The following is a 27,607-nucleotide window of genomic DNA, read 5'->3' as shown; positions in this document are numbered from 1 at the left end:
GATTAGTGGGGGGGAAAAAACAGGTGATGACTGCGTGTGTGGCGGGTGGTGGACCGGCCTGCCGGCCGTCCTGGAGTACCAGCCGTACTGTGATTCTTCAGATCACACAGATGGCCAGTCCGCCCCTGGACAATACTAGAGCACTCAAGCAAGCCTCCAGAAAATTGGAGCGAAAGTGGCGCTCCACCAAGTTGGAAGTATTCAGACTAGCCTGGATAGACAGTTCAATACAATACCAAAAAGCACTCACATTTGCCAAAGATCATCACCATTAGAAATCAAATAACTGACTCCTCAAATAGTTGTAGTCGCCAAAATCTGTTATTCTGAGAATGTCCTGAACTTCCCTGACCATGTGTCAATGGAGAAACTTGAATTTTTTGATCCTGTATAGCTCGACACATTCACAAAATTTGTAATAAGTTCTAAACCCCACAAAAAGTCAGCTAGACCCGATTCCAACAAAATTACTTAAGGAGCTATTTCCGGTGCTAGATCAGCCAATGTTGAACGTAATAAATTGCTCCCTTCCCTCCGGATGTGTACCAAACTCAATAAGAATAGCAGAAATGAAGCCTCTTCTAAAAAAATCTAATCCAGACATATTAAAAAATTATAGGCCAATATCAAACCTCCCGTTCCTCTCAAAAATCTTAGAAAAATGTGTTTCCCAACAACTTCCTGAAGACAAATAACATTTATGAAATCCTCCAGTCCAGTTTCAGACCCAATCATAGTACTGAGACTGCACTCGTGAAGGTAACAAATGACCTTCTAAATGGCCTCAGACAAACATTCTGCATCCGTTCTGTTGCTTCTTGATCTTAGTACTGCTTTTGACACTATTGATCACTCCCTTCTCTTAGAGAGACTGGAAACCCATATTGGGCTACGTGGACATGTTCTAGCATGGTTTAACTCTTATTTATCTGAAAGATATCAGTTCCTTTGTGTAGATAGCATTTCCTATCAAATCAAAGGTATGTTTTGGTGTTCCTCAAGACTCGGTTGTGGCCCCATTATTGTTCTCACTATATATGCTGCCTCTGGGTGATGTAATCCGGAATCACGATGTCCATTTTCACTATTATGCTGATGACACACAATTATATTATTAATTGAGCATGGAGAAGATCCAAAAATAGCTACTTTGGAAGCATGCATTTCAGATATTAGGAAATTGATGACAGAGAACTTCTTGCTTCGGAACTCAAGAAAAAAAGAAATGCTAATTTTAGGATCCAAGAAACAAATAACTTTTTTGGCAGATCTCACTGTGAACTTCGACGGCTGCATGGTCGTATCCCAAAAAACTGTAAGAAACCTTGGCGTTACCCTTGACCCTGACCTCTCATTTGATGAACATATAAAATATATTTAAAGAGTTATACTAATTTTCCTCTAAGAAACATTGCAAAAATCTGAAACTTTCTATCAAAAATGTATGCAGAAAAACGAATTAGATCACTGCAATGCTCTTCTTTCCGGTTACCCAGATAAATCAATAAATAAACTTAAATTAGTGCTGCACACTGCTGCTAGAATCATAACTACAATTTATTTTTTTAACACATTACTCCAGTACTAGCCTCTTTACACTGGCTGCCTGTTAGGATTAGCTGTTGGCCCACACCTGTGGAGTACCAGGATTGAAAGACTCGTTGCTGTCCCTGTCCAAAGTCCTCCTGTTGTGTTGCAGATCAAGACGATACCTGACGATTTCAGGCTGCCACTCTGCTGACTCTTGATCTTAGGTCATATCATCCAGTCCTATAGACTACCATGGCCTTGTCAGATCAATTTCAAGGATAACAACAATAATATAGTTGCAAGCCACAATGGGACACCAGACATAAGGTAGAAAGGTCAGACACTTTGACACTAGTATACATTGACAGTATGTGGATTCTTTATAGTGAATAATCCTGAAAAGCCATGTTCCACTTTACTATATGTAGTTTTTTGGTATAAGGCAATTTACATCTCTAAGGGATCGCCTAGAGATAGGGTGAGAAGCTCGGTCACCCGGGAGGAGCTCAGAGTAGAGCCGCTGCTCCTCCACATCGAGAGGGGTCAGCTGAGGTGGCTTGGGCATCTTTTTCGGATGCCTCCGGAACGCCTTCCTGGGAAGGTGTTCCGGTCCCGTCCCACCGGGAGGAGACCCCGGGGAAGAACTAGGACACGCTGGAGGGACTATGTCTCCCGGCTGGCCTGGGAACGCCTCGGTGTCCCCCCGGAAGAGCTAGAGGAAGTGTCTGGGGAGAGGGAAGTCTGGGCATCCCTGCTTAGACTGCTACCCCCGCGACCCGGCCCCGGATAAGCGGAAGAAGATGGAGATGGATGGATGGCAATTTACATAAGGCAAATTCAGGTACTGGATCCAATGGTGGGTGGCTTAGTAAGCGCTGCTAGCTGTACCCTCTAATCTTCCCAATGCAATGACACTTTATAAGGATTCTTTAAACCCCAGTGAGTAATTTTCAAAAGCCATGTTCCACCTCACAACTTCTGTTTTTTGTTATAAGGCTATTAGCATAGGCCAAATTCAGTTATAGAGTCTTGCACTGGAGCCAATGGAGTGGGTCACATAGTGTCAATTTACATGGGAAAATAGAGGTTTTTGCCAGCAATACTTTCTATGTATGGATTCTTTATACCCTAGTAATTCTCGAAAGCCATGTTCCACCCCACAACGTCTAGTTTTTTTGTTATAAGGCAATATGCAAGACCAAATTAAGGTATAGTCTTGCACTGGAGCCAAAGGAGTATGTGGCTAAGAAGGTGCTGCTGGCTATACCCTCTATTTTCCCCAATGAATTGACACTTTATATGGATTATTTATACCCTACTAAGTCATTCTTGAAAGCCACGTTCCACCTCACAGAAAGTTTGTTTGTTTTAAGGCATGTTTCATAGCTGTATTTGGCTTACATTGAACTGAACCCAATGCAGTGGGTGACTAAGAAAGTACGGCTGGCTTGAACCTGTATTTTTCCACATTCATTGACACTTTACATGGATTCTTTAGGCCCTAGTTAGTAATTCTCTAATGCCATCAATTTTTTTTGTTATAAAGAAATTTGTATAGGCAAAATTCAAGTATAGTCTTGCACTGGAGCCAATGGAGTGGGTGGCTAAGAAAGTGCTGCTAGTGTAATGTACTTTGAGATAGACAGCACAGACGTTGGTCAACAGTGTAAGCACAGGAAAATAGACTGGCAGGGACATTCATGTCTATATGTGTATGATTGTACGGACTTTTTACTCAACAGTAATTTGCTATGGCCATCGATAAAAGCACAGGCAATGGAAAACGAAGTGTTAGGACACTGCAACTATATGTTTTTTTAAATTATATTTCACTAAGATTGTGTGTGCGTGTGTGAAAGAGATATACAATAAGGTAACAAACTCCTATGCTGTCTGTATCACATTCCTTCTATTGTCCAATGGACTTACATTAACCACCCTTTAACTTGAGGTCATTGTTCCGCCATCTTGCAATTTGTAATTTATTCCTTACAACCCTAATAGGGAGGCACATATGAGACACCTGTAAACCAACAGTCAGGTCAATCAGACTAACCAGGTCAGACTAATCAGGTCATTTTTATACTGGTCATAAGAGTTAGCATAAAGGTTTATCTTCGGGGTGGAATTGGCATAATTGAGGAAATGCAATAAGGCATGGCCTGTGGGGTTGCCCCTTGTGGAAGAATCAGGTCGGGTGTCTATTTGAATAATATACCTGGTCTGTATTTTCACTATGCCATAATATAATGCCCACATGAAGTGTATTCATCCATAGGTTTTACACATACCAGCAATTTTTTCAGCCATCTTGTAATATATCTCTTAGCTTGTAACAACCTATAGGGACATATATAAGACACATGTTTGCCGATTACCAGGTCAATCAGAGCTATTGTTGATTTAAACACATTTTTATAGGTTTCATTAAACTTTCACTGTACAAAATATCCAAGATGGCGGACATGATAAATGTTTTGCTTAAGCAATTGGCCAATTGCTTAATTTGCGAGTCATGCTGATGAAAGAGGTAAACTGTGTTACGGAAACATGTGGAGATCAATGTAGTACAATATTTCTTTGCACAAGGAATTGACCAGCACAGTCTAAATAGGTATGTTTGGGACAATGATAGTACAGTTCCCTTTAAAACATGTATGAAATCTAATAGAAATAGATTTGTGGTTAACTACAGAGTTCACCCCAACTAGTGAGCAGACTGTCTACACGCCTTGTGTATTTGCCTACCCTGACTTGGACCCCACTGCACGTCACTGACCAGACACACGCACACACATTACCTGTTGAGCCCACGGACCAGGTAATATTGAGATTGAAGTTGTTGGATGCATTGATAGACATGTCCAAGTTCTTGTTGGTCTAGGAATAAACAAATTAATCAAATTAACACACCTAAACATCCTATCAGGCATGTTATTCTATTGGAAAGAAATAAAGAAGGAAAAAGAGAAGGAAAGAATGAAGGAAAGAAAGAAACCAGAGAAAAGTGTCACTGTCTTCTATAGCCAAACTGATATTCCATAACCACAAAGTCAGATACCACAGCCTCAAAGTCAGAGACTGTGGTACCTGACTTTGTGGTTCATTTAAAGTTTGGATTAGACATGATGTAAACAGTGTGGTTAACATTAAGGTTTGAATTAATTTGTCAGAGAAACCTTTTAGAAACATGCAGGGCTTATCAGATTCTGGCTACATAAGGTCGTGATAACCAGAGAAGTGCAAATGCCTTCTTTAGGCTGGATCAAGTTGATGAACTGTATCCTTGTACGTTTTAATTTTGTAATGCATTGATTGCTGCTGCCTCCTCGGCCATGCCTCCCTTGTAAAAGAGAATCTGGGTCATAATGTTTTTTCTCCAGTTAAATAAATAAAAACATTGACATTACATAATGAGTTCTTCCAGCTCACCTGTTCAGGGGTGGCCATGAAGTTAATTGCCGTGTAGTGATGGTCGTCCTCCTGCAGAAGACTGAAGGTGAATTGGTAGTCTATCAGCAAGTTATCTGTTGGCCAAAAACACAGAATATAGGAAACCATTACCTAATATAGGTTCCTTCCACATCGTCACGTCTGAATTGCTTCAGAGACACAATTAGCTGCAAAATGCATTTTTGCTTGTTAAATCAAAATAGTTTTTACTTAATTTATTTCAAATGCATTTTTGTTGTTGTGTTTTGGTATTAAACTAATCTTTTTTTTTCTCTAAAAGCAGAAAACATCTCTATCTCCCACTTCAACTCATGCAACCCAGGAGAAACTTCAAAAAGTAACCTCAAATAGTTTTGACCCACTAGAGACTGAACTAGTGGCACCCTTATCAGTGGATATGGGTATTTCGCAGACATCTCCAGGGTTCCAGAGTTCCGCAGATTATGGAGGGCACCCCCGGGCTGTGAGTGGACCGAACCGGGTGTTGGAAGATGCTTGCTCACACTATCAAACTCAGTGCAGGTCTGGAATAGGACATGGTAATGAGAGGAATAGAAAATGGTAATTTATTGCAAAATCCCTATTTTAACCTGGGCTTTGGGTAAAGGATATTACTGTGCTGCTTCCAAACACTGGCCCTGATTCATGAAACCTTCTCAGAAAAGATCTCAGATACAAACATTTGGAGAAACTTCATCCCTGATCCACGAAACTGTCACACCTTGTTGAAATGAGTGTATATGTCATAGCAGTTTGAGAAATCAGATAAAGCTGTAGATGCGAGAACACCCTGCACCTGTCCTTATTTACATATGACACACCATCATTTATGTGGATGTGTCCATCAGCAACCTATGGGTTGACAGATGAACAAATTATAGCCTGAAATAGCAAATTAACCATACGTCATTCTCCATGACAAAATCAGCACAGTTGCCGAGCACTTTCGCATCTCAGCCCAGAGCCAAAGTCCTTAAAAAGAGCAAGCTCTGGAATCATTAAGGGAACTGCTAGACTTCTCACTAAGACCTGTTAGCTAATCAAGATGCCTGCCACCGAAATGAACAACCATATATTATCTTAAGTATGTATCGACATCTCAAGTAAGTCGATACGGCCTGAGTGATGTAGGAAAAGCACGTTTATTTGTGGCATTTCAAACCTTACAAACACATGAACAATAGAAATAAGAGAAAAAATGCAGAATAATGTTAAATAAATAATAGCCTCTGGTATTGTTACAATATTTAATAATGTGGTATGTTTGTTTGTGTTACAGTGGTGCAAAAAAGTATTTAGTCAGCCACCAATTGTGCAAGTTCTCCCACTTAAAAAGATGAGGCCTGTAATTTTCATCATAGGTACACTTCAACTATGAGAGACAAAATGAGAAAAAAAAATCCAGAAAATCACATTGTAGGATTTCTAATGAATTTATTGGTAAATTCCTCATTAAAATAAGTATTTGGTCACCTACAAACAAGCAAGATTTCTGGCTCTCACAGACCTGTAACAATTATTTAAGAGGCTCTTCTGTCCTCCACTCATTACCTGTATTAATGGCACCTGTTTGAACTTATCAGTATAAAAGACACCTGTCCACAACCTCAAACAATCACACTCCAAACTCCACTATGGCCAAGACCAAAGAGCTGTCAAAGTACACCAGAAACAAAATTGTAGACCTGCACCAGGCTGGGAAGACTGAATCTGCAATAGGTAAGCAGCTTGGTGTGAAGAAATCAACTGTGGGAGCAATAATAAGAAAATGGAAGAAATACAAGACCACTGATAATCTCCCTTGATCTGGGGTTCCACGCAAGATCTCACGCCGTGGGATCAAAATGATCACAAGAACGGTAAACAAAAATCCCAGAACCACACGGGGGGACCTAGTGAATGACCTGCAGAGAGCTGGGACCAAAGTAACAAAGGCTACCATCAGTAACACACTACGCCACAGTGCCAGGCGTGTCCCCCTGCTTAAGCCAGTACATGTCCAGGCCCGTCTGAGGTTTGCTAGAGAGCATTTGGATGGTCAAGAAGAGGTTTGGGAGAATGTCATATGGTCAGATGAAACCAAAATAGAACTTTTTGGTAAAAACTCAAATGCTGAGTTGCATCCAAAGAACACCATACCTACTGTGAAGCATGGGGGTGGAAACATCATGCTTTGGGGCAGTTTTTCTTCAAAGGGACCAGGGCCACTGATCCGTGTAAACGAAAGAATGAATCGGGCCTGTATCGTGAGATTTTGAGTGAAAACCTCCTTCCATCAGCAAGGGCGTTGAAGATGAAACGTGGCTGGGTCTTTCAGCATGACAATGATCCCAAACACACTGCCCGGGCAACGAAGGAGTGGCTTCGTAAGACTTTTAACTCCTAGAGTGGCCTAGCCATTCACCAGATCTCAACTCCATAGAAAATCTTTGGAGGGAGTTGAAAGTCTGTGTTGCCCAGCGACAGCCCCAAAACATCACTGCTCTAGAGGAGATCTGCATGGAGGAATGGACCAAAATACCAGCAACAGCGTGTGAAAACCTTGTGAAGACTTACAGAAAACGTTTGCCAACAAAGTATTTATAACAAAGTATTGAGATTAACTTTTGTTATCGACCAAATACTTGACCAATAAATTCATTAAACATCCTACAATGTGATTTTCTGGATTTATTTTCTTATTTTGTCTCTCATAGTTGAAGTGTACCTATGATGAAAATTACAGGCCTCTCTCTTATTAAGTGGGAGAACTTGCACAATTGGTGGGTGACTAAATATTTTTTGCCCCATTGTATATTCCTCATCATCTTATATTACCTATTATTATAATTGTGGTTGTTGTTACTGAGGCAGTTACGATTACAGTTTTTCGTGATAGTGATGTCTTATTGCGAAACAAGCATGATCTTATTTTTTTAACGTTGTGTTACACGGTCTCCAACCAGATGTGAGTGTTATTGAAAGGATACGAAAAAAGATAATATTGATGAATGTCAGTGAAATGATCGTAAGATCATTTTAAGATCAAATGTTATCATACGCACGTTTCATGAATAAGGGTCACAGTCTGGTAACAGAGGTCTTTTAAAAAGTGTTCACCAGAATCCCCTAAGAGCCTGGATCTGCACCTGCTTGTTGTAATGATATCTCATGTAGCCAGTGGCGTACCGCAGTTTCAACAGACCCCAGCAAAAAATGTAAATCACGCCTGGCCATTGGCTCAAACAATGCATCTCTTATTCAATCTACCGGTTGTAATCTGTCTGCTGGAGTGACACACGTCTCATTCACAACCAGTCAATGGTACAATGGCAATTGTCACAAATGACGGATTTCGATTCATAGACTCTCCCCTGCACCTTGTGGGCGTCCTTGCATTGCAGGGTGTCTGGTATGCATGTGGATGAAAGGTTTGCTTATTGTTAGTTTAAAGTCCCCTAGAGTCATCTTACATAGTGCTACATTTCGTATTCCTTATGGGACTTTAAGATTTAGCACACCATAAGATGTAGCCTTAGGCTGGGTGGGGTAAATAAGCAAAATTTTACTACCATTGATGAAACAACAATATGCTTCTATAGGCAGGGACAATATGCTTCTACAGGAAGGGCCAAACATTTGTGAATGTTTTTATTTAGGGCTGTCATATAGAAAAGTTCAGACATGCTTAAAAGACATGCTAGTACATGAGATAGGAACAACTGCTTTTGACTACAATGCCCCATACTTTTGGAATGCTTTGCAGAGTAAACTAAAGGCCTCACTGATTAGCGATTGTCACATTCACATTTACAACTTCTCAGCAGGAATTGCTGTGGATACGATCAAATTACTAGTAGTTCCCTTGCCTGTTTTCTGATCGGCATCTAGCAACTAGCAATTTATCGAGACCAGTTACAACAGGTACACAATGGCCGCAGTGTGCCACAGCCTTTAAGCATTGGTGCCCATAAGACAGTATGACAGAAGACTTTCTTAATGTGTGTGATTCCTATCCATGAGTTTTATTATTTTCTCAATATCGATATATAATATCATATTATTTAAAATATCTTACTTTGCTGTAATACAGGTCTCAACGGTAAAAGAGAGCTAAATCTTATCTTGATTTGCCTGAAATTATAATTACGAGAGTTTCTCCTACTGTAGGTGTGTTATAAAGCCCTAGGATTTAACCAAAGCACATCCTTTGCATTTAGCTCCACATAATACTATAGTTGGTTAATTGATTGAACTGCTTCTCTGTGTTGCAGCCACATGACAAAACAGAATGTTGTGTCAGCTGTGCAATCCTTAATATCAACTAATCACATTAATTAAAGTTGAAATCTGAAGTTGAGAGATACACCTTTTGGACATGTATCCATTGATTCAGAAAGAACACAAATTATGAATGCCACATAAGGTTAGTTTAATGGCTGTACACAAGTAGAACTCAATGTTTCGAACCAAAGTAAATGTAGACATATAATACAGCTTTAAGACATGGTTCAAATTATTATAGTTACTTTGATACCATGGTCACATAATTTGCTTTTGACTGAGGATTAACAATGCACAACATAGACAACAATCAGACTTAGATTTTCCAAAATCTACCGGACAAACACAAAATATTTGAATTGGAAAACTTGTATCTTAGTAGGAATGTGATAAGAAAAGATAAGAGTAATGCTCCTGGACTTTTCTATGACATGTTTCGCACACATAAAAGAAACGTGTGTCTTAAAAGTCTCTTCTAATCCTTTTCTGTCCCGCTTCTCAGTGGTTGTCCAGTTGAGGGATAGGTTAAAACAAATGATCCTTTAAAATATAGATGCAATATCAATAGAAGTATATGTTAGGAGCTATGTTGTCTGGGGCTATATGCCCCTGGTAGGGTCTCCCAAGGCAAACAGGTCCTAGGCGACGGGTCAGACTAAGAGCGGTTCAAAACCCCCTTAATGATGAGTAAAATTTTGAGATCCGTGACGTCGCCCGGTATGGCGCAGCCGGGGCCCCACCCTGGAGCCAGGCCCGGGGTTGGGGCTCGTAAGCGAGCGCCTGGTGGCCGGGCCTTTCCCCTTGGGGCCCGGCCGGGCTCAGCCCGAATGGGCGACGTGGGGCCGCCTTCCCGTGGGCTCACCACCCACGGGAGGGACCATAAGGGGCCGGTGCGAAGAAGATCGGGCGGCAGTCGAAGGCAGGGGCTTAGACAACCCGATCTCTGGACACGGAAACTAGCTCTAGGGACGTGGAATGTCGGGGAAGGAGCCTGAGATCGTGCGTGAGGTTGAGAGGTTCCGACTAGAGGTAGTCGGGATCACCTCTACGCACGGCTTGGGCTCTGGAACCACACTCCTTGAGAGAGGATGGACTCTTCATCACTCTGGAGTTGCCCATGGTGAGAGGCGACAGGCTGGTGTGGGTTTCCTTATAGCTCCCCAGCTCTGCCGCCATGTGTTGGAGTTTACCCCGGTGAACGAGAGGGTCGTTTCCTGGCGCCGACGGGTCGGGATAGGTCTCTCACTGTTGTTTGTGCCTACGGGCTGAACAGCAGTGCAGAGTACCCGACCTTCTTGGAGTCTCTGGGAGGGGTGCTGGAAAGTGCTCCAACTGGGGACTCCATCGTTCTACTGGGGGACTTCAAAGCCCACGTGGGCAACGACAGTGACACCTGGAGGGGCGTGATTGGGAGGAACGGCCCCCCTGATCTGAACCCGAGTGGTGTTCAGTTATTGGACTTCTGTGCTAGTCACAGTTTGTCCATAACGAACACCATGTTCAAGCATAAGGGTGTCCATCAGTGCACGTGGCATCAGGACACCCTAGGCCGCAGGTCGTATGTCTTGTACACTCGGGTGAAGAGAGGGGTGGAGCTGTCAACTGATCACCACCTGGTGGTGAGTTGGATCCGATGGCGGGGGAGGAAGCTGGATAGACTCGGTAGGCCCAAGTGTACTGTAAGGGTCTGCTGGGAACGTCAGGCCGAGTCTCCTGTCAGAGAGATCTTTAACTCCCACCTCCGGCAGAGCTTCGACTGAATCCTGAGGGAGGCTGGAGATATTGAGTCTTAGTGGACCATGTTATCCACCACCATTGTCGAAGCGGCCGCTCAGAGCTGTGGCCATAAGGTCTCCGGTGCCTGTCGAGGCGGCAATCCCCGAACCCGGTGGTGGACACCGGAAGAAAGGGATGCCGTCAAGCTGAAGGAGTCCTATCAGGCCTGGTTGGCTTGTGGGACTCCTGAGGCAGCTGACGGGTACCGGCAGGCCAAACGGACTGCAGCCCGGGTGGTTGTGGAGGCAAAAACTCGGGCCTGGGAGGAGTTCGGTGAGGCCATGGAAAAGGACTATCGGCTGGCCTCGAGGGAGATTCTGGCAAACCATCCGGCGCCTCAGGAGAGGCCCTACCAATGCTGTTTACAGTAGAGGTGGGCAGCTGTTGACCTCAACTGGGGATGTCGTCGGGCGGTGGAAGGAGTACTTCAAGGATCTCCTCAATCCCGCAGTCACATTTTCCATTGAGGAAGCAGAGAATGAGGGCTCAGAGGTGGACCCGTCCATCACCCGGGCTGAAGTCACAGAGGTAGTCTAGAAACTCCTCGGTGGCAAGGCACCGGGGGTGGATGAGATCCGCCTTGAGTACCTCAAGTCTCTGGATGTTGCGGGGCTGTCTTGGTTGACACGCCTGTGCAACATCGCGTGGCGGTTGGGGACAGTGCCTCTGGGATGGCAGACCGGGGTGGTGGTCCCTCTTTTTAAGAAGGGGGACCGGAGGGTGTGTTCCAACTATAGGGGGATCACACTTCTCAGCCTCCCCGGGAAAGTCTATGCCAGGGTTCTGGAGAGGAGAATACGGCCGATAGTAGAACCTCGGATTTAGGAGGAACAGTGTGGTTTTCGTCCAGGCCGTGGAACACTGGACCAGCTCTATACCCTCTACGGGGTGTTGGAGGGTTCGTGGGAGTTTGCCCAACCAATCCACATGTGTTTTGTGGATTTGGAGAAGGCATTCGACTGTGTCCCTCGTGGCATCCTGTGGAGAGTGATTCGGGAATATGGGGTCCTGGGTCCTTTGCTAAGGGCTGTCAGGTCCCTGTACGACCGAAGCAGGAGCTTGGTCCCTTATTGCCGGCAGTAAGTCAGACTTGTTCCCTGTGCATGTTGGACTCCGGCAGGGCTGCCCTTTGTCGCCGGTTCTGTTCGTAATTTTTATGGACAGAATATCTAGGCGCAGCCAGGGGCCGGAGTGTGTCAGGTTTGGGGACCACACGATTTCGTCTCTGCTCTTTGCGGATTATGTTGTCGTGTTGGCCCCTTTAAACCAGGACCTTCAGCATGCACTGGGACGGTTTGCAGTCGAGTGTGAAGCGGTGGGGATGAAAATCAGTACCTGCAAATCCCGTCCCACCGGGAGGAGACCCCGGGGAAGACCTAGGACACGCTGGAGGGACTATGTCTGGGAAGGTGTTCCGGTCCCGTCCCACCGGGAGGAGACCCCGGGGAAGACTTAGGACACGCTGGAGGGACTATGTCTCCCGGCTGGCCTGGGAACGCCTCGGTGTCCCCCCGGAAGAGCTGGAGGAAGTGTCTGGGGAGAGGGAAGTCTGGGCATCCCTGCTTAGACTGCTGCCCCCGCGACCCGGCCCCGGATAAGCGGAAGATGATGGATGGATGGATATCAATAGTAGTAGAAACTGAATTAAACAAGAGTTGTTTTGGGAATGGATTGGGGACAAAATTACATAATAAAGAGAAATTATAGCATTTTAAGACTCAAATTGACTCAGTTGCCTCAAAAGACTCATAATGGGTATTAAAAAGAACAAACTGCATTACTTTGGAAAATTTTGATATAGCTTAACAAATGGTAAAAACTTGATAAAATATGCCATATGGATATGAAACATGGGGGGTGTACAATATACTAGAACATTTTACAAATACAACAGATTATTGGTGCATTATTCTGCAATAAAGAACATTTATGACAGTGTTGATGAGTACTATTAGAAAGCAGTAGAATGTATTTCATCTGGTAGTCACCACTTAATGACCTGTGCTTCTCTAGATGCCCTATTGACTAGGTATACACGGCTAACACTTTAATTTCACACCCCAGCGACACATTGAACACATCACCAACCACCCACCCCTTCTCCCAAAACACACACTCACTATGGAGACCCAAGAAATACAAAGTGAAAACTGGCTATTTGGTGGTGTATTATGTAACCCCGCCCGGGGGGAAAATCACCATGCCTACATGAGGCAGCAACTTTCTAGGACCTTCTGGTGCAAAGTATGTGGGAACAATCAATCAAATGTATTTATAAAGACCTTTTTACAACAGCAGTTGTCACAAAGTGCTTTACAGAGACACCTGGCCTTAAACCCCAAGGAGCAAACAACAGTAGTGTTGAATTTCAGTGGCTAGGGGAAAAACTCCCTAAGAAGGACGAATTTTAGGAAAAAACCTAGAGAGGACACAGGCTCAGAGGGGTGACCAGTCTTCTTCTGGCTGTGCCGGGTGAGATATTAAGAGTCCAATTGGAATAATTAATACATTTCTCTGGGCTAAATCCAGAGTCTATTTAATTTCAGACTAGGTCAAAAGTATGACCAGATGGACAAGGACAGGGACAGCAACGGGCCCCCCAAACCAGGTACTCCGCAGGTGTGGACCAGGACCTCATGTCCTCCTAAAGTTTAAAACTGGAGGAGACTAGGAAAAGTCAGAAAGTGCATTCAACAACAATTTGTAGTGGGGAAGGAGAACTGACCCAATCCCCCAGCACAATAGTATAGCAGCGTAAGACCTTGGAACTGAGACGGGGGGGTCCGGCGACACTGTGGCCCTACCCGGGGGAGGCCCCAGACAAGGCCCAACAGGCAGGAAATCAATCCACCCACATCAACCAAAGGGACACCCACCAACCGCAACCACCCTGAATGAGGGCCAAGTATTGCCAGCAGAGTACAGCCCAATTGCACAAGTGTGCAACAGAGAGACAACAACAAGCCAATGAATCTTCCCCCGAAAGGCATTGGAGGGAGGGCATCCCAGTGGCAACATAATTAAACAGCCCAATTGAGTAGAATAGTTGGCATTTTACTGTGACGTTTAGTTCTTTGATAACGGCTATTCATTATTTAATTATGTTGATACTGAACATTCACTGCCCAAGATGATAGGTACATTTGTAGGCTTTTGAGGTTTTGTTATTTCCAATAAAAGTTTGATTTAGTTTTTCAGAACTTTCAACTTGTATAAAATGCCAATTAATTAGGGTTTCACCAGTTCAATGGTGAGTGTTTTTTGCAAAATCCTGTGAGATAAAATGGCATAAAGGTGACATTTTTGATGGTAGTAAAGGGCCAAGGGCCACAGCTTCTGGTGCAGTAAGCATTCATGACGGCCTCATGGTGGCGCTGTCACAAGCCTCCAAATATGCACTTTTTGCAAGCTCAACACGCCCACCCCTTGTGTGTCTTTAAAATTGACACATAGGTGTATTTCCTCATGATGAATATGTTTGCCATTGGGACCCATGAAGTCCGCCATGATGGATTTTCCGCCATTTTGGATTTTTTGAAAAACTAAAAAAATCTTCACGTACTTTGATATTTGGCATCTAGGGACCATGGTCTTCAAAAGATGTATCAGCCAGCCCGTTATGTCAAAAAACATGGATGCTTTTGACCAATGAACATGTGAGGGGGCGTGGTTTTGCACATATATAGACATCTCCTACAAGGATAATGGTATAATAATTCTACATGGTACGTATATTGACAAGGACCATATGGAAAAAATTACTGCAAAGATTTTATCAATTGAGGTTTTTCACATTTGCAAGCTCACCACGCTCACCATGTTAAAAAAAGAATCTTGAAAAAACCTATATAAGTCCATCTCCCAAGGAACATATTTGCAATTGGAACCCATTAAATCAGGCATAAAAGTTTTTCAGCAATTCTGAATGAGTGAAAAATGCTTCAAATGCTACTTTAATAGCATCAAATGACAGATTTAAACCTTTTCACAGTTACGTTTTAAAATATCACTGAAGGCCCCCTATGCACTGACAATTCCAGAATTGTATATTAGGAGACAACATAAACTGCCACCACAGCAGCCCATAACGCCATGTTGTTTATTAGATATGGAGCGGTATTCTGATTTCAACTGGTTAAAATTATTTTTTGAAATTATTTAGGGAAGTAGTACTGTTAAAGAGTATACTGAATATTTATTGTGCAACCTTCTAAGGTATTTTCCTGAGTATCACTGCACTTGCTGTATCAATAAAACATATGCAAAATATCAGACAACGCTATGTGTTAATAATGCCTTCATTATGTTAAAAACACCTTTATGAAGGTTATTTTGAGCTTGTTTGGCTAATTACTGTCTATGTGTGTAGACATGTTTGTTTTCATTCAACTGGATTCTGGGACCAAATGTCTCTGCGACCAAAGATGGTTGAACAACACGATTCACCAATCTGACCGGAAGTACTAATCTGGATTACGTTCTTGTCTCTGAGTCACTCATTTGTCACATGTATCTGACTTCGATAAACAATCTTTAGCAGACAAGTTGCATATTGTGAAATACCACATCATGTAATGTTAAGTTGATCAGTCATTTTTCTTTACCGGAAGGCAAGTAAGGTAGGTAAAATGCTCTAGTCTATATGTCATTTGCAACATCAATAAAAAACAAATATAATGCAATTGAACAAAATAGTAAGGTACTTGGGAACTGGGTCATATTTTTTAACTATGTCAGAAATTTCAGAAATGATCATTAATGACATGCTAGTAAACATTTTATGTAGCTAATAATCACAAAACATTGATGACTTGATAAAAAAATATTATTCAGTACAAGATACTTCTGCTAACCAGAGGCCTTTCTTGCTGGCCTAGTGATGTCACAATTAAAAAATAATAATTTTATAACTGAATATATATTTTCATTAATGCTATATGTATTTTACAAATTTCATCCCCCTCTATCTATTGATGTAGTTTTATTGCTATTCTCTCCTTCAGTTGCGCTGTTTCCAGTGCAGCTCAGATAAATCAAAGCTTTTATCCAATCAGATAAATCAGATTTTCCACATGCTGTCTCTAGGTGAAACCCCAAGCCTAAAGGGGAGGATGTTGTTGATTTTCATATTCTTCAATTAATCACATTTTGAGTTTGTCATGATGAGCCTATTTTTTGACACATAGCAGCGTTTTAGCTTGCCTAGTTGCCTACGTGTGCATTTTTCAGGTGGTGTGATCAGAGAGCCAGCTACATAACAGAGGTAAAACTAGTTAGGATGTGATGTAGGAACATCTAAGATTTATTTTAACTTTCTTACGTCAGGTTGATTTTTTTAGTTAGATTTTTTGGTTTAGATTTGTACTGAGCCCTGTTGTTTTTTTTATGCGCAATGGAGGAAAAGAAATGGATTTGGTGGTGGATTTACTGGCAAAGCCTTTTTCGAGAAAAGCTGGAAATTGCGAGGAACCTGGCAGCCCTGTCCCAGACAGGGAAAGGATATGTGTGGCACTTTCAATCGATCAAGTACAAGAAGTACACCTGGCTTACAGCGTCAAAGGAACATTGTTGTTGGGAGTACGTTCTTGTTTCTTTGGTACCGGTAATGTAATTGATTTGGGCTTTGCAATATATATTTGTGTTGCAGCGTCCTGCCATACTGCATAATGGTACTGTACATCCTTGATGGGTTCATTCACCATATTTTCATTAAACGAACTGCACTCACAAAATAGTTAAAAACAAACACACCGCTCTAAAACTGCAGACATTATTTATCTTGGGTAGCAACAATATGACCCCCGGTTTTCGTATTTTAATTTCAAAATAAATGTCTGCGGTGAAACGTTATTTGGCAGCAACAATAAGACTTCCGATTTTCATATGATGCCTTCAAAATAAAGTCTGCAGTTTGTCTATAGTTAGTATTGTGTAGGCTAGATTTTCAAAGGAAAAAGTATGTGGGGGAAGTTATGAATGAAACTAAATTACTATTTAAATAGAACTTTACATAAGTTAGAGAATATTATAAAGTGCAGCACACTGAGAAATGGTTAGAGGTTAAGTTAATGTAGAGAACATTATCTAAAATAAAAAAATCATTTTGATGTTATTGGTGTTCATTTGCTTGTGGTCATTAGCTTTGGAGAGGGATTGTGTAATATATCTAACCACACTATATTCCCCCCCCCCCCTCCACTATAATGTACAAAGGATATTTTTTGCGGAAAAACACTTCAATACCTGAATTTATTGAACAAAATACTCAGGAGACTTTGTAAAATTGCAAGTATAATGTAATGTAATGTAATGAAATCATACATCCAGCGAAACAATATTTTCTGCTCCCTCTTTAACCCGCAATGCAACACACTATACTGTACATGGAATTCGTATTGCCTTATTAGTTAGTAACTAGTGGTTTTTAGTAAGAATCTGGTAGGTGATTTAGGAACAGTTTTATATAATGGTTAATTGAGTGTGAGCATCACAATGATATTGATATAAGTGGAAAGACAACACTGACTGAACCTACTATCCAAGCTACATTTAGAGCCACACTACTAATAAACTCTACTCGTGCCAAAGAAATAAATCCAATAGCAAAGTATATGGCAATGGATCTGCAGCCTTGCCAAATAAATATTATATATTTATTTGGCAAAAAAAAAGTGCTGCATATAGTTGCCACCTATATATATATATATGTTTAATTATTGTTATTGTTGTAAGGGTTCTATTTTTGCGGGTTGTTTGAGTTGTTGTAAAAATATTTAGTGGAATGCTATGCTGCCATGATTATTTAATCCAAAAGAACAGCTAGCAGGAGCACTAAAAATAGCTCAGAATGCTACCGAAAACTAATGATGTTAGCTAGCTAGTTACTCCATCTAAAGTTATTCTGATGACATGAACGTTATAAAAAAAAACAGTTTAGCTATTAATTATTTGCCTTTTTGATATGGTGCCATGCTTTCCAGTCTCAGTAGCTAATCTATGCTCAGTAACTACATTAATACACAGTTTTCATTTGTACAATAATTTGTCACTATAGGCAAATATTTAGTGGATTCCAGTGTTGCCATGATAAAAAAATAGATATCTAATGATCCAAACATGAGTGATAAATGCTAATGATGTTACCTAGCTAGCAATGTTAGCTAATGGATATATGTTTAACTAACCTCAGTTTAAACAGTTGTCCTTCTAAAATCAATCGGGTGACATGAACATTATAACATACATTTTAGCTAATAATAATTTTACCAATTAGAGATGGTGTCATGCCTTCAAGCCTCAGTAGCTAATCTATGCTCATGTTCCTAAGTTAATTCTCTGTTTTAATTTGTACAATGACTTGCTAATATAAGCAAATGTTTAGTGGAATGCAATGTTGCCATGATTATTTCGTCAAATAAAACTGCTAGAAGAGTCTCAGTCTAAGCTAGTGTTAGTTCACCCTTAATCATTCTGGTGACATGAACATCATAAGCAATGCTTTAGCTCTTAAAAATTAGCTTTTGGTAAAGAGGGTGTTATGTGTTTAAGCTTCAGTAGATAAACCATTCTCAGTAATACTTTTTTTTTTTCAGTTCTCATTGGTTTCTACAGTTCCACTAACTGAAGTTTAAACTTATTAATTGCACCTTTAAATTGTACATGGCAGTTAAATTAAAACAAAATCTGAGATGTAATTTAACAACAACACATGGTCACGTAGGCTATATGCCCATGCCCTACCAAAGTCAAAATATCTTTACAATAAGAATAAGGAGGGTATTTTCCAAATAAATTAAAATCTGGAAAGGTATCGGTTTCATTGTTTCCACCCGTGATAGTCTTTGATCATCAAAATAAAAAAGTTATAAGATAGTTTGCTCCATCATTGATTTTAATACACAAGTTAAAATACCTTTGAAAATTATAATCATTATCTCTTCATCTTACAACAAATCTAACCCATCATTATCATACAACAAGTACATGTTGAATTCATTAATATGCTCTGCACTGGGAAAGACTGATAAACCTCCATACAGTTATATTTACCATACAAAACTTCAAACAACTACCTACTTACATTGTTTGATGCTTAAGGTGTTCTGATAGTGCTCTGATAGTGTCAGATTTATGAAGTATCCAAATTTAGCTGATGCAGAAAATTGTATTATAATACCATTTGAGGTAAGTGTCCTGAAAACTATTGCAATGTAACATGCAGGTAATAGCCAGTGCTTGACTTGGAATTAAATCTAAATGTAGCCCATGTAAATCTAAACAGAATCTTGCCATCTCATATTGTTTTCTTGATTAACGCACCAAGGACAATATCTGCTACGTTAGGCTACTGTATAAAACACATATCAGCCCCTCTTATCTGGACAGCTAAATGGTGTGCAGGCATTCAACCCATTGAATCACACTGAAGCTGGTCATGGTACAGTCCTTTGATGTTTAGGCAGACATTTGGTTAGAATGGGGTTCAGGTGAATGCCTGATTTCCTGAAAAATGTTAGCCACAACCAAATACTTCATAAAGTATCTCTATTATATTTCCCCCAAATTCAACCAAATGCATGAGGTAGCATACTCAAATAGGCAATGCCATAAAGTAGTCATGGTGGCTAGAGATGTTATATACAAACATTAAATCAGGGTACATCTGTAATTCATGCAGAGCACAGTTGTTTGCTAATCTCACTATGAGAATATGCTTTGGTGGAAACATTAATGATTAGCACAGATTAGCAAAAACATTAAATAATGACAACTTACCAAGCCTCAAGCAAAGTGTTAGCAGGTGGATTCATGCAACAGAGCTAGGGGAGACATGGCTAGCATTCTCGTTTGATGAGTTTTTGTAGTGAGACTGGTGTGTGGGACGCAAGGAGATATTCCCATTTCCTCACATCCATTCATTGCAAAAATGCATGTGTAGCCAACTAATGAATTTTTAGGCTGTTATTGTTAAACTATTTCAGAGTAAACACAATTCACGACATGAATGCAAACTCTACAATGATATAATAAAAAAAATGCCTGTGAAGTACTCAGGTCAAGTCAACCGCTAATAAAATTACTGTTAAACAATAAACGCGTGATAGTAGCGCGTTCCTGTAAGCTCCCACTAAAGTAAAGCTCTTACTGGATGGCGCTGAGGCTCAAAAATCAAAAATGCGTTAACGGCGCCCAAAAATGTAACGCTGTTAAATATTTTAAATTAATCGCACATGTTAACGTTGACAGCGCCAATTATAATACACAGGAAAAAACACATTTCCTGGAGCTGCATAGTTATGTTTAATCTATTTCCCAATTAAATTACATTTTTTATAAAGGTAAATATTCATTATAATTTACTACTTACTTAACCAGTTTAGTTGACTGAGAAAGAATTTACAGCAATGACCTGGGAAGAAATTTAGACTAAATGTGTGGTGATTTAGTAAAGGCTCTTATTGAGAGCAACTAATAACTAGTGCATTCATGTAAAGATAGCTAGATAGGACAACCACGCAACTCAGTTATACCAAGTTCACAATTTTAAGAAGTTAACATGATTGTTCAAGAGAAATTACCAAAATTAAACATATTTGAAATGATTTATGTCCACCAATATAAATGACAAATTATAGGCACCCATGTTTTCTATACCATTTTTCTAGACCATTCCTCCATACAGAATCTTTCCAAATCCTTAAGTCTTTACTTTTCGACTGCAATCTCAAACACCAGGTTCAAGTCCAGAATATGAAATGCCCAGTAAACACTGTTCATTTTGTGGTCAATAAAGAATGTATTTGTTGACTGTGATGTGTGCTCACATTGCATTGCAGAAAGCTACACTTGTGGTCAAATCCCAGCTGCAGAGAAAACCAGGTTTCTGGTACTTGCTAAAAATTATAATTCTGTTGACCTTAACAAGGGCTACAGGGCCTATGGAAGTTAAACAGCCCATAACATCAAAATTCCACTATCATACCTTACAGCAGTTAGGTTTGTGGGAACCAATCACTTGTTTTCAATGGTGATGTAGTTGCTGGCAGCAGCAGCAGAATGAATTCTAAAGAGCATCAACCTCTTCGCTACAAAGTACAGGGGCCTAGAAATTCATTGAACACTTCAATCAGCAAGACAATTACCCAAAACATAATGCCACAGCAACTAATGAAAAGAAGAAAAAAAAAACGTGCATCCAACAAAAACTGAAGAGGGCTGTTGTATGTCTGGCAGAGTATCACCAGAGAAGATAAGCCGCGACTGGTGTGGTTGTAGACTTACAGCATGCAAAGGGATATCCTACCAAATATTAAACAAAATTGCTTAATTTGAGCATTATATTAATATCTTCCCGATACTTTAAATAGCTTAAAAAAGGAAAGCGCACAAAAAAATACCTTCAAATAAAGGCTGAAAATCTATGCCTCATTTCAAATCCAAACATTTCTATTTTAGAGCCAATAGAGGAAAACAGTCCAGTTACTTACTGGGGGCACTGTATTAATTTACTTAATATCAAACAAATGTTTTCCCATATGTTTTCCCAACTCTTACCTGTGTTTTATATTTTAGACATTCTTCATAGCTAATAAAAAAGTGGCAATAATTTTAAAGGTGATTATGCGCGTGCTGTTATGTTGTTTTGATTATGCGATCCAAATTGAAGGAGATTTTCTAAGAGTCAGGGCAGGGTTCAACTCTGGCCGTTGAAGCCAATTTCAATGCATTTCATTGTAATCCTCTAATCAGGAACTTAGACTTCGGACAGCAGGTGGGTGTAATTAATGATGAGGCAGATCTGAAAACCAGCAGACTCCAGACATAGGGTAAGAGTTGAATATCCCTGGTCTAGGGAAAACAGGCTAGGGGCTGACTTGTTATTAAGAAATAGTGGCTGTTCATTCCTATATCTTTTTTCATTTTCTAAGCAAAAGAACTTCAATACTACATGCAGCTCAGTGAGTGCTGGTCTTATAAAGAGCTGGTCAAATGGATGCAATGTGCTCGCCTCCCTGAAATGTCGAAGAGGTGAGTGTGTGTGTGAATGGGCTGTCAAAGTCATATTTGATATTTGAATGTTGAAAAGGATAAATTTAGAAATATTAGAAAATCAGGATTTGCTTCTCTTCTGAGTACCTATCCAAAAATCCGGTTGCCTTGTTATCGTTCTCAGTCTCAGTCGGAAGGCTTAGGTGTTTAGCATCGTTCATATCGACCACCGAGGACACCAAGGTCATGTCCTCTTATTTTTTTTACATGCAGCATAAAAGTAGTGAACTAATACATTATTTATTCTAAAGCAAATATTTTTTGGAATTCAAGATTATGGCTGGGTAACAGCACCCGATTAGATTTTGATTCACAAGGTCCCGATATGAATCTTAACGATTCCAATTCAATTTTGTATTAATTTGGATATTTATTTGGATATTAATTTTGATAATTATAGTAAAGCATGTCCCATACACTACCAGCTACCAAGAAAATCAGGGGCTCAGCAATTTTAAAAGCAATTTTATAGAATGTATAAAATGAAATAGTAAATGTACTTGGAATTCAATTAAAATCAAACAAAGCCTTATCAGAATGCAGCCAAAAACTAACAAAAACTATGATATTTCAATGGGCTACATGTAAAGAAATTGCAAATCACATGCTTTGAAATATTAAGCACTCAGCATTTAACTAGGGTATACATTGCACATATTGCAATAAAATATTCGAACCTAGGTCACCCACGTGAAAGGCTGTGTTGTTAACCACTACACCGCAGAGCTGTACACTTCCCAGCTGTCAGTACAGCCTCTTGTCTATACTGACAACCAGCATCTGTATATCCTGAACAAATCCTCCTTTGCCACTGGCCGTTTTAATAGTTAATTGGCCATTCATGAATGACATTGATACAGTTAAATTGACTGTTTCTTATTAAGTTTATCTCCACCACAAATAACATCTATGTAAGCTGTTTGCCACTGGCTGTTTTAACAACGTTTTAGCCAATAATAAGCTTTACTGGTATCTACTAACTTACTGGAAGAACTGAGCAATTGCTAGCAAGTCTGCCAAAGCTATTTAATTTCATGGCATAAGAACAGATTTTTTTCTTTAATGGCAAAACAACATTTATTTCTAGTAACTACCATGAAATAATGTCAAATTATTCTGACGTGTCTTTCAACAACATAGTGCAAGTCGTTCCAGAAAAGTGCACTTCAATAACAATTAATACAAATCATTTGTATTGAATAATAAACACAGACAGTGATATTGTAGAATTCAGCTGACAACCATTTGAAAGATAGAAATAAATTGAGTCAGTTGCTCATGACACTTTTCAACAAAACCTCAGTGGATGTTTTCATATAAATGTGTGCGTACCATCACAGTCAATAATCAGTTAACTCCATTCATTATTGCAACCTGCGCCCAAATATCAGTTATTAACTAGCATTCAGAATTCTGCCAAGACTGTTGGCTGCTACTCCAGGGACCTTTCTAGGATCTGCACCAGACCATTCCACTGCGTCACCATGTCAATCAGCCACATGGCTTAAAGGTTCTGCTTCTCTATAAGCACATGGCTTAAAGGTAGCAATGTGCCTCACCCAACAAAGCGAGCTTCCATTCGCAGGACATTGAGTTCTGCCTGCGCGGGTCATTAAATGCGTGCAAAACAGCCTGAAGCAGCTCCATCAGAGCCACAACACATATCATATTAGCAGAATTATCCATCACCACGATTGTTCTCTAACCGCCTATGCATTTAACATATCTAAAGGGAAATGCATAGACTTACAAAAAGTTATTTTTGGATTTTAAGAATTGATCATCCAAACAAAATTCTCAATTCATCAGAAAATAGTTTGTTTTACCCAGACCTATTTAGGGCCACCACCTGCTTGCATGACTGCAATTATCATGAATGTGCAATGTGAAGTGAAGCCAGGCAGAGAGGCAGTTATCTTTGTTTCATTAAATCTTAGAAAAGACATTTGCGCACAGGTTCTTTAAGTTCCTTAGTGTTACTCTGGATAATGGAGAATCGTGGCTGCAGAAGTTATGTAAAATGAGTCGAACTACCAATAAACAAGTCAAGCATGATTGAAATCTAAGATTTGACAATAACTATTGCGCAACCAGATATATGTTATTCATCTCTAGATATCAGATTTGCTGGGCAGCTGACATACCTACTGTAACGCTATGAACTCAATATAAGGGTTAATTGAAAACAAGTTAATGTGTTGACATTTCATTTACTAATATCAAAGTTATAAGGATCCTGGCTAATATCTAAGCAAATTCTAGCCTAGCTAGAGTTGACAGAGGTGCTTGTTATTTTGTTTGTTTGTAATATTTGTTTTAGTAAAAGTTTGAAAGTCAAGTGTGTGTGTGTTTTGTTATACTCACAATAACAGGTTCCTCTCAAAGGGTTGCCAAGGTAACGGTTCTCTGAGTCACAGCTGCAAGAAAGGGGGAAAATGATTGAGAAAAATACAGTTGTTACTGAACAAGAATTGTAATACACTACACATGTATTTTAAAACTGTACCTACCAATACCAATTTAATACAGAGAAAAAACATGTAAACCAGAAATTCGAAAATCTCAAGACCATCCAAAACAGAGAAGTTCTACCGAAATGTGTCCAGTACAAAATATGAACAACAGAAAAATAACACATTTTGGTTCCCCAAACCCAGTCCAGAATGGGGCTCTATAGCTGGATCCAAAACTTTATACTCCAGGATTGGAGTGGAAATGTCACATGCTCAAGGGACATTTTCAGTTTTTATTTCATATTATGGGGTATTGTGGGTAGATTGATGAGTAAATAATGCATTTAAGACATTTCTGAACAAGGCTCTATTGCAGGGGTGTCAAACTTACGGCCCGCAGGCCGGAACCTGCCCGCCAGGAGGTTCAGTCCAGGCCGGGGGATAAATCAGCAATAAAAAAAAAAATCTGCAATATGAAAAAAAAGAAAATTTTCATTTTCGGCAGAACTAACAGCAGATGGTAGCACTGAGCTTCAGGGTCTGAGTGGTGTTTTTTTTTATCAGTTTACCCACTCTTCTGTTGGCGCTGACATCAACAGCGAAATGTCGTTGTCAAAAAAGAGAAAAGTGGACACAGAGTGTCGTATTTTACAAGAAAAATGTACCTCTTCCTATATGTTCACAGAGGTGAATGGGAAAGCCGTGTGCCTGGTGTGCATGCAGCAAGTTTCGGTGCTTAAGGAATATAATATTCGGCGCCACTATGAACCTCAGCATGGCGAAAAATACAACAGCTTGCACGGAGAACTGAGAAGACAGAAGGTAAATGAAATGTTGGTGGGTCTGAGGAAATTTGGAGCCGAGAGGCCAGTGATGCTGCAGTGAAAGCCAGCTACCTAATTGCTAGTGAAATAGCATTCGCATCAAAGCCATACTGTGAGGGAGAGTTTGTCAAAAATTGCATGCTGAAGGCTGCTGAAATTGTGTGTCCTGAGAAGCGACAAGCATTTGCCAATATTAGCTTGACGAGAAATACCTTTGCAGACAGGATTTCGGAACTATCGGCAAATTTGGACAGCCAACTGAAACGCAAAGTGGAGTCATTTCTGGCATTTTCTGTTGCTATTGATGAGAGTACTGATATTAAGGATGTCGCTCAACAGGCCATATTCATTCGTGGAGTTGACGATAGTTTGACTGTCACAGAGGAGTTTCTTGAGTTGGTGCCTATGACCGACACCACAAGAGCTGAGGACATTTTCCGCTCCGTCGTTGGAGCGCTGGACAGAGTCGGGGCGGACTGGTCCCATGCCGTAACCATGGCTACAGATGGTGCGCCGTCAATGATCGGGAAAAAGGCAGGTGTTGTGACAAAGTTCAAAGAGAAAGTAGCAAATGGAGGGGGAGATTTTTGGACATTTCATTGCATTTTGCATTAGGAGGGATTATGCTGCAAGTCGTTAAAAATGAATCACGTCATGGAGGTGGTTGTCTGAACTGTTAATTTCATCCGAGCTAGAGGTCTTAATCAAGCAAGGACGCAAAAAAATTGTAACACAGTATTATGACATCATATGTGCATTCAAGTTAAAGCTCACGTTATGGGAGACGCAGATGGCCAGCGTTGACCCTGCTCATTTTCCCTGTCTAAGAGAAGAGTGCGCAGCAAGTGTTAATCCTGACATGAGACAGTACAAAGACAAGATTTCAGGGTTACTGAAGGAGTTTGAGAAACGATTTCAGGTCTTTAGCGAAATCGAGACAGAATTCGCAGTTTTTCGCCCACCATTCACAGTCAGAGCTTCTGATGTGCCCGTTGACATGCAACTTGAAATAATTGATTTGCAGTGTAATGTAGAATTGAAGGACAAATTTGCCTCTGTAGGCTTGGACCCTTTTTATCAGTATCTCCTGCCAGGCTATCCTAAATTAACAGCACTGGCTGCAAACATTTTTTGCATGTTTGGGACTACCTACCTTTGTGAGCAAGTTCTCAGTAATGAACATTAATAAAACGAAGCTGCGCTCAAAGCTCACACATAAGCACTTAACTGAGATTTTAAAATTGTCTGCTACTCAGGACATGATGCCTGATATTGATGCACTTGTGCAGGCTAAAAGATGCCAAGTGTCAGGGGCAAATTGCTAAAAAATTGCTAAAAAAAAACTGTTTAAAAAAAACATACATTGCCAACTTATGTATAAAGAGTCCATTAATGTGTTCAGAGTTGCTTCCCAGAATTAGAAAATGGATTTTCAATGATTTCTATATTTTGATGTTAACATGCAGGACTGTGTTTTTTAGTTCCACAAAATTCTGACAACATTTTTTGCGACAATGTACAAAAACTGTTCAGTTTTTATGCATAATGCACTTAAATAAATTTAAAACTGAGTAAGTGTTGTTGAAATCGCACATACTTTTCTTAAAAACGTTTACATCATATATTTTGTAAAAGGACAATTCATTTAATATAGATATTTGTATAATACTACTTCTTTGCACTAATACAAAGAAAAAAGTGGACTTATTGTTAGTTCTATGTAATTTTGCTATGAGTTTACTGGTCTGGCCCCCTTGAGATCAGATTAAGCTGTATGCGGCCCCCAGACCAAAATGAGTTTGACACCCCTGCTCTATTGCAACACAATTGGAAAAAATTGGTCTTTGAATTCACAGTAAGCAGCCATCTTAAAGTGCATTTGGAAGTAGAAATGGAACTTTGTTCATAGTTTAGTTGTTTGATGAAAAATTGAGTTACTGGTGTATCATTCCTCAAGTTGTATTTGTAATTACTTGAAATAGGATGAAATTGCCAACCAATTATCAGTTTGCAGTTTCTACCCACAATGACAGAATTTTGTGAGATAAGACATTGTAACTATCCCCCTGGTTCTTTTTGTCACAGGCATGTGCACATTTGCCCACGCAACCTTTACAGTTGTGCTCATAAGTTTGTTTACCCTGGTAGACATTTTGGCATTGATTTTGAAAATATGACTAACCATGCAGTCTTTTATTTAAGGATAGTGATCATATGAAGCCATTTATTATCACATAGCAGTTTGGCTCCTTTTTAAAA

The 27,607-nt window shown here is 40.2% G+C and overlaps 1 protein-coding gene across 1 annotated transcript in view; it reads right to left on the bottom strand.

The window, feature by feature from the left end:
• atrnl1b (attractin-like 1b) overlaps window positions 1–27,607 on the bottom strand; it is a 264,456-nt gene that overhangs the window by 173,319 nt on the left and 63,530 nt on the right. Inside the window, exons 21-23 of the mRNA XM_029119865.2 lie at window positions 24,436–24,488; window positions 4,963–5,057; window positions 4,332–4,410 (exon numbers count right to left, since the gene is read on the bottom strand). Coding sequence (XP_028975698.2) covers window positions 4,332–4,410; window positions 4,963–5,057; window positions 24,436–24,488 — 227 coding nt within the window. The remainder of the gene's footprint in view (window positions 1–4,331; window positions 4,411–4,962; window positions 5,058–24,435; window positions 24,489–27,607) is intronic.

Source organism: Esox lucius, chromosome 5 (genome assembly GCF_011004845.1).
Source record: "Esox lucius isolate fEsoLuc1 chromosome 5, fEsoLuc1.pri, whole genome shotgun sequence".
NCBI lineage: Eukaryota > Metazoa > Chordata > Actinopteri > Esociformes > Esocidae > Esox > Esox lucius.
The sequence above is the reverse complement of the archived record's forward strand: the minus strand, read 5'-3'. Positions and strand labels throughout refer to the sequence as shown.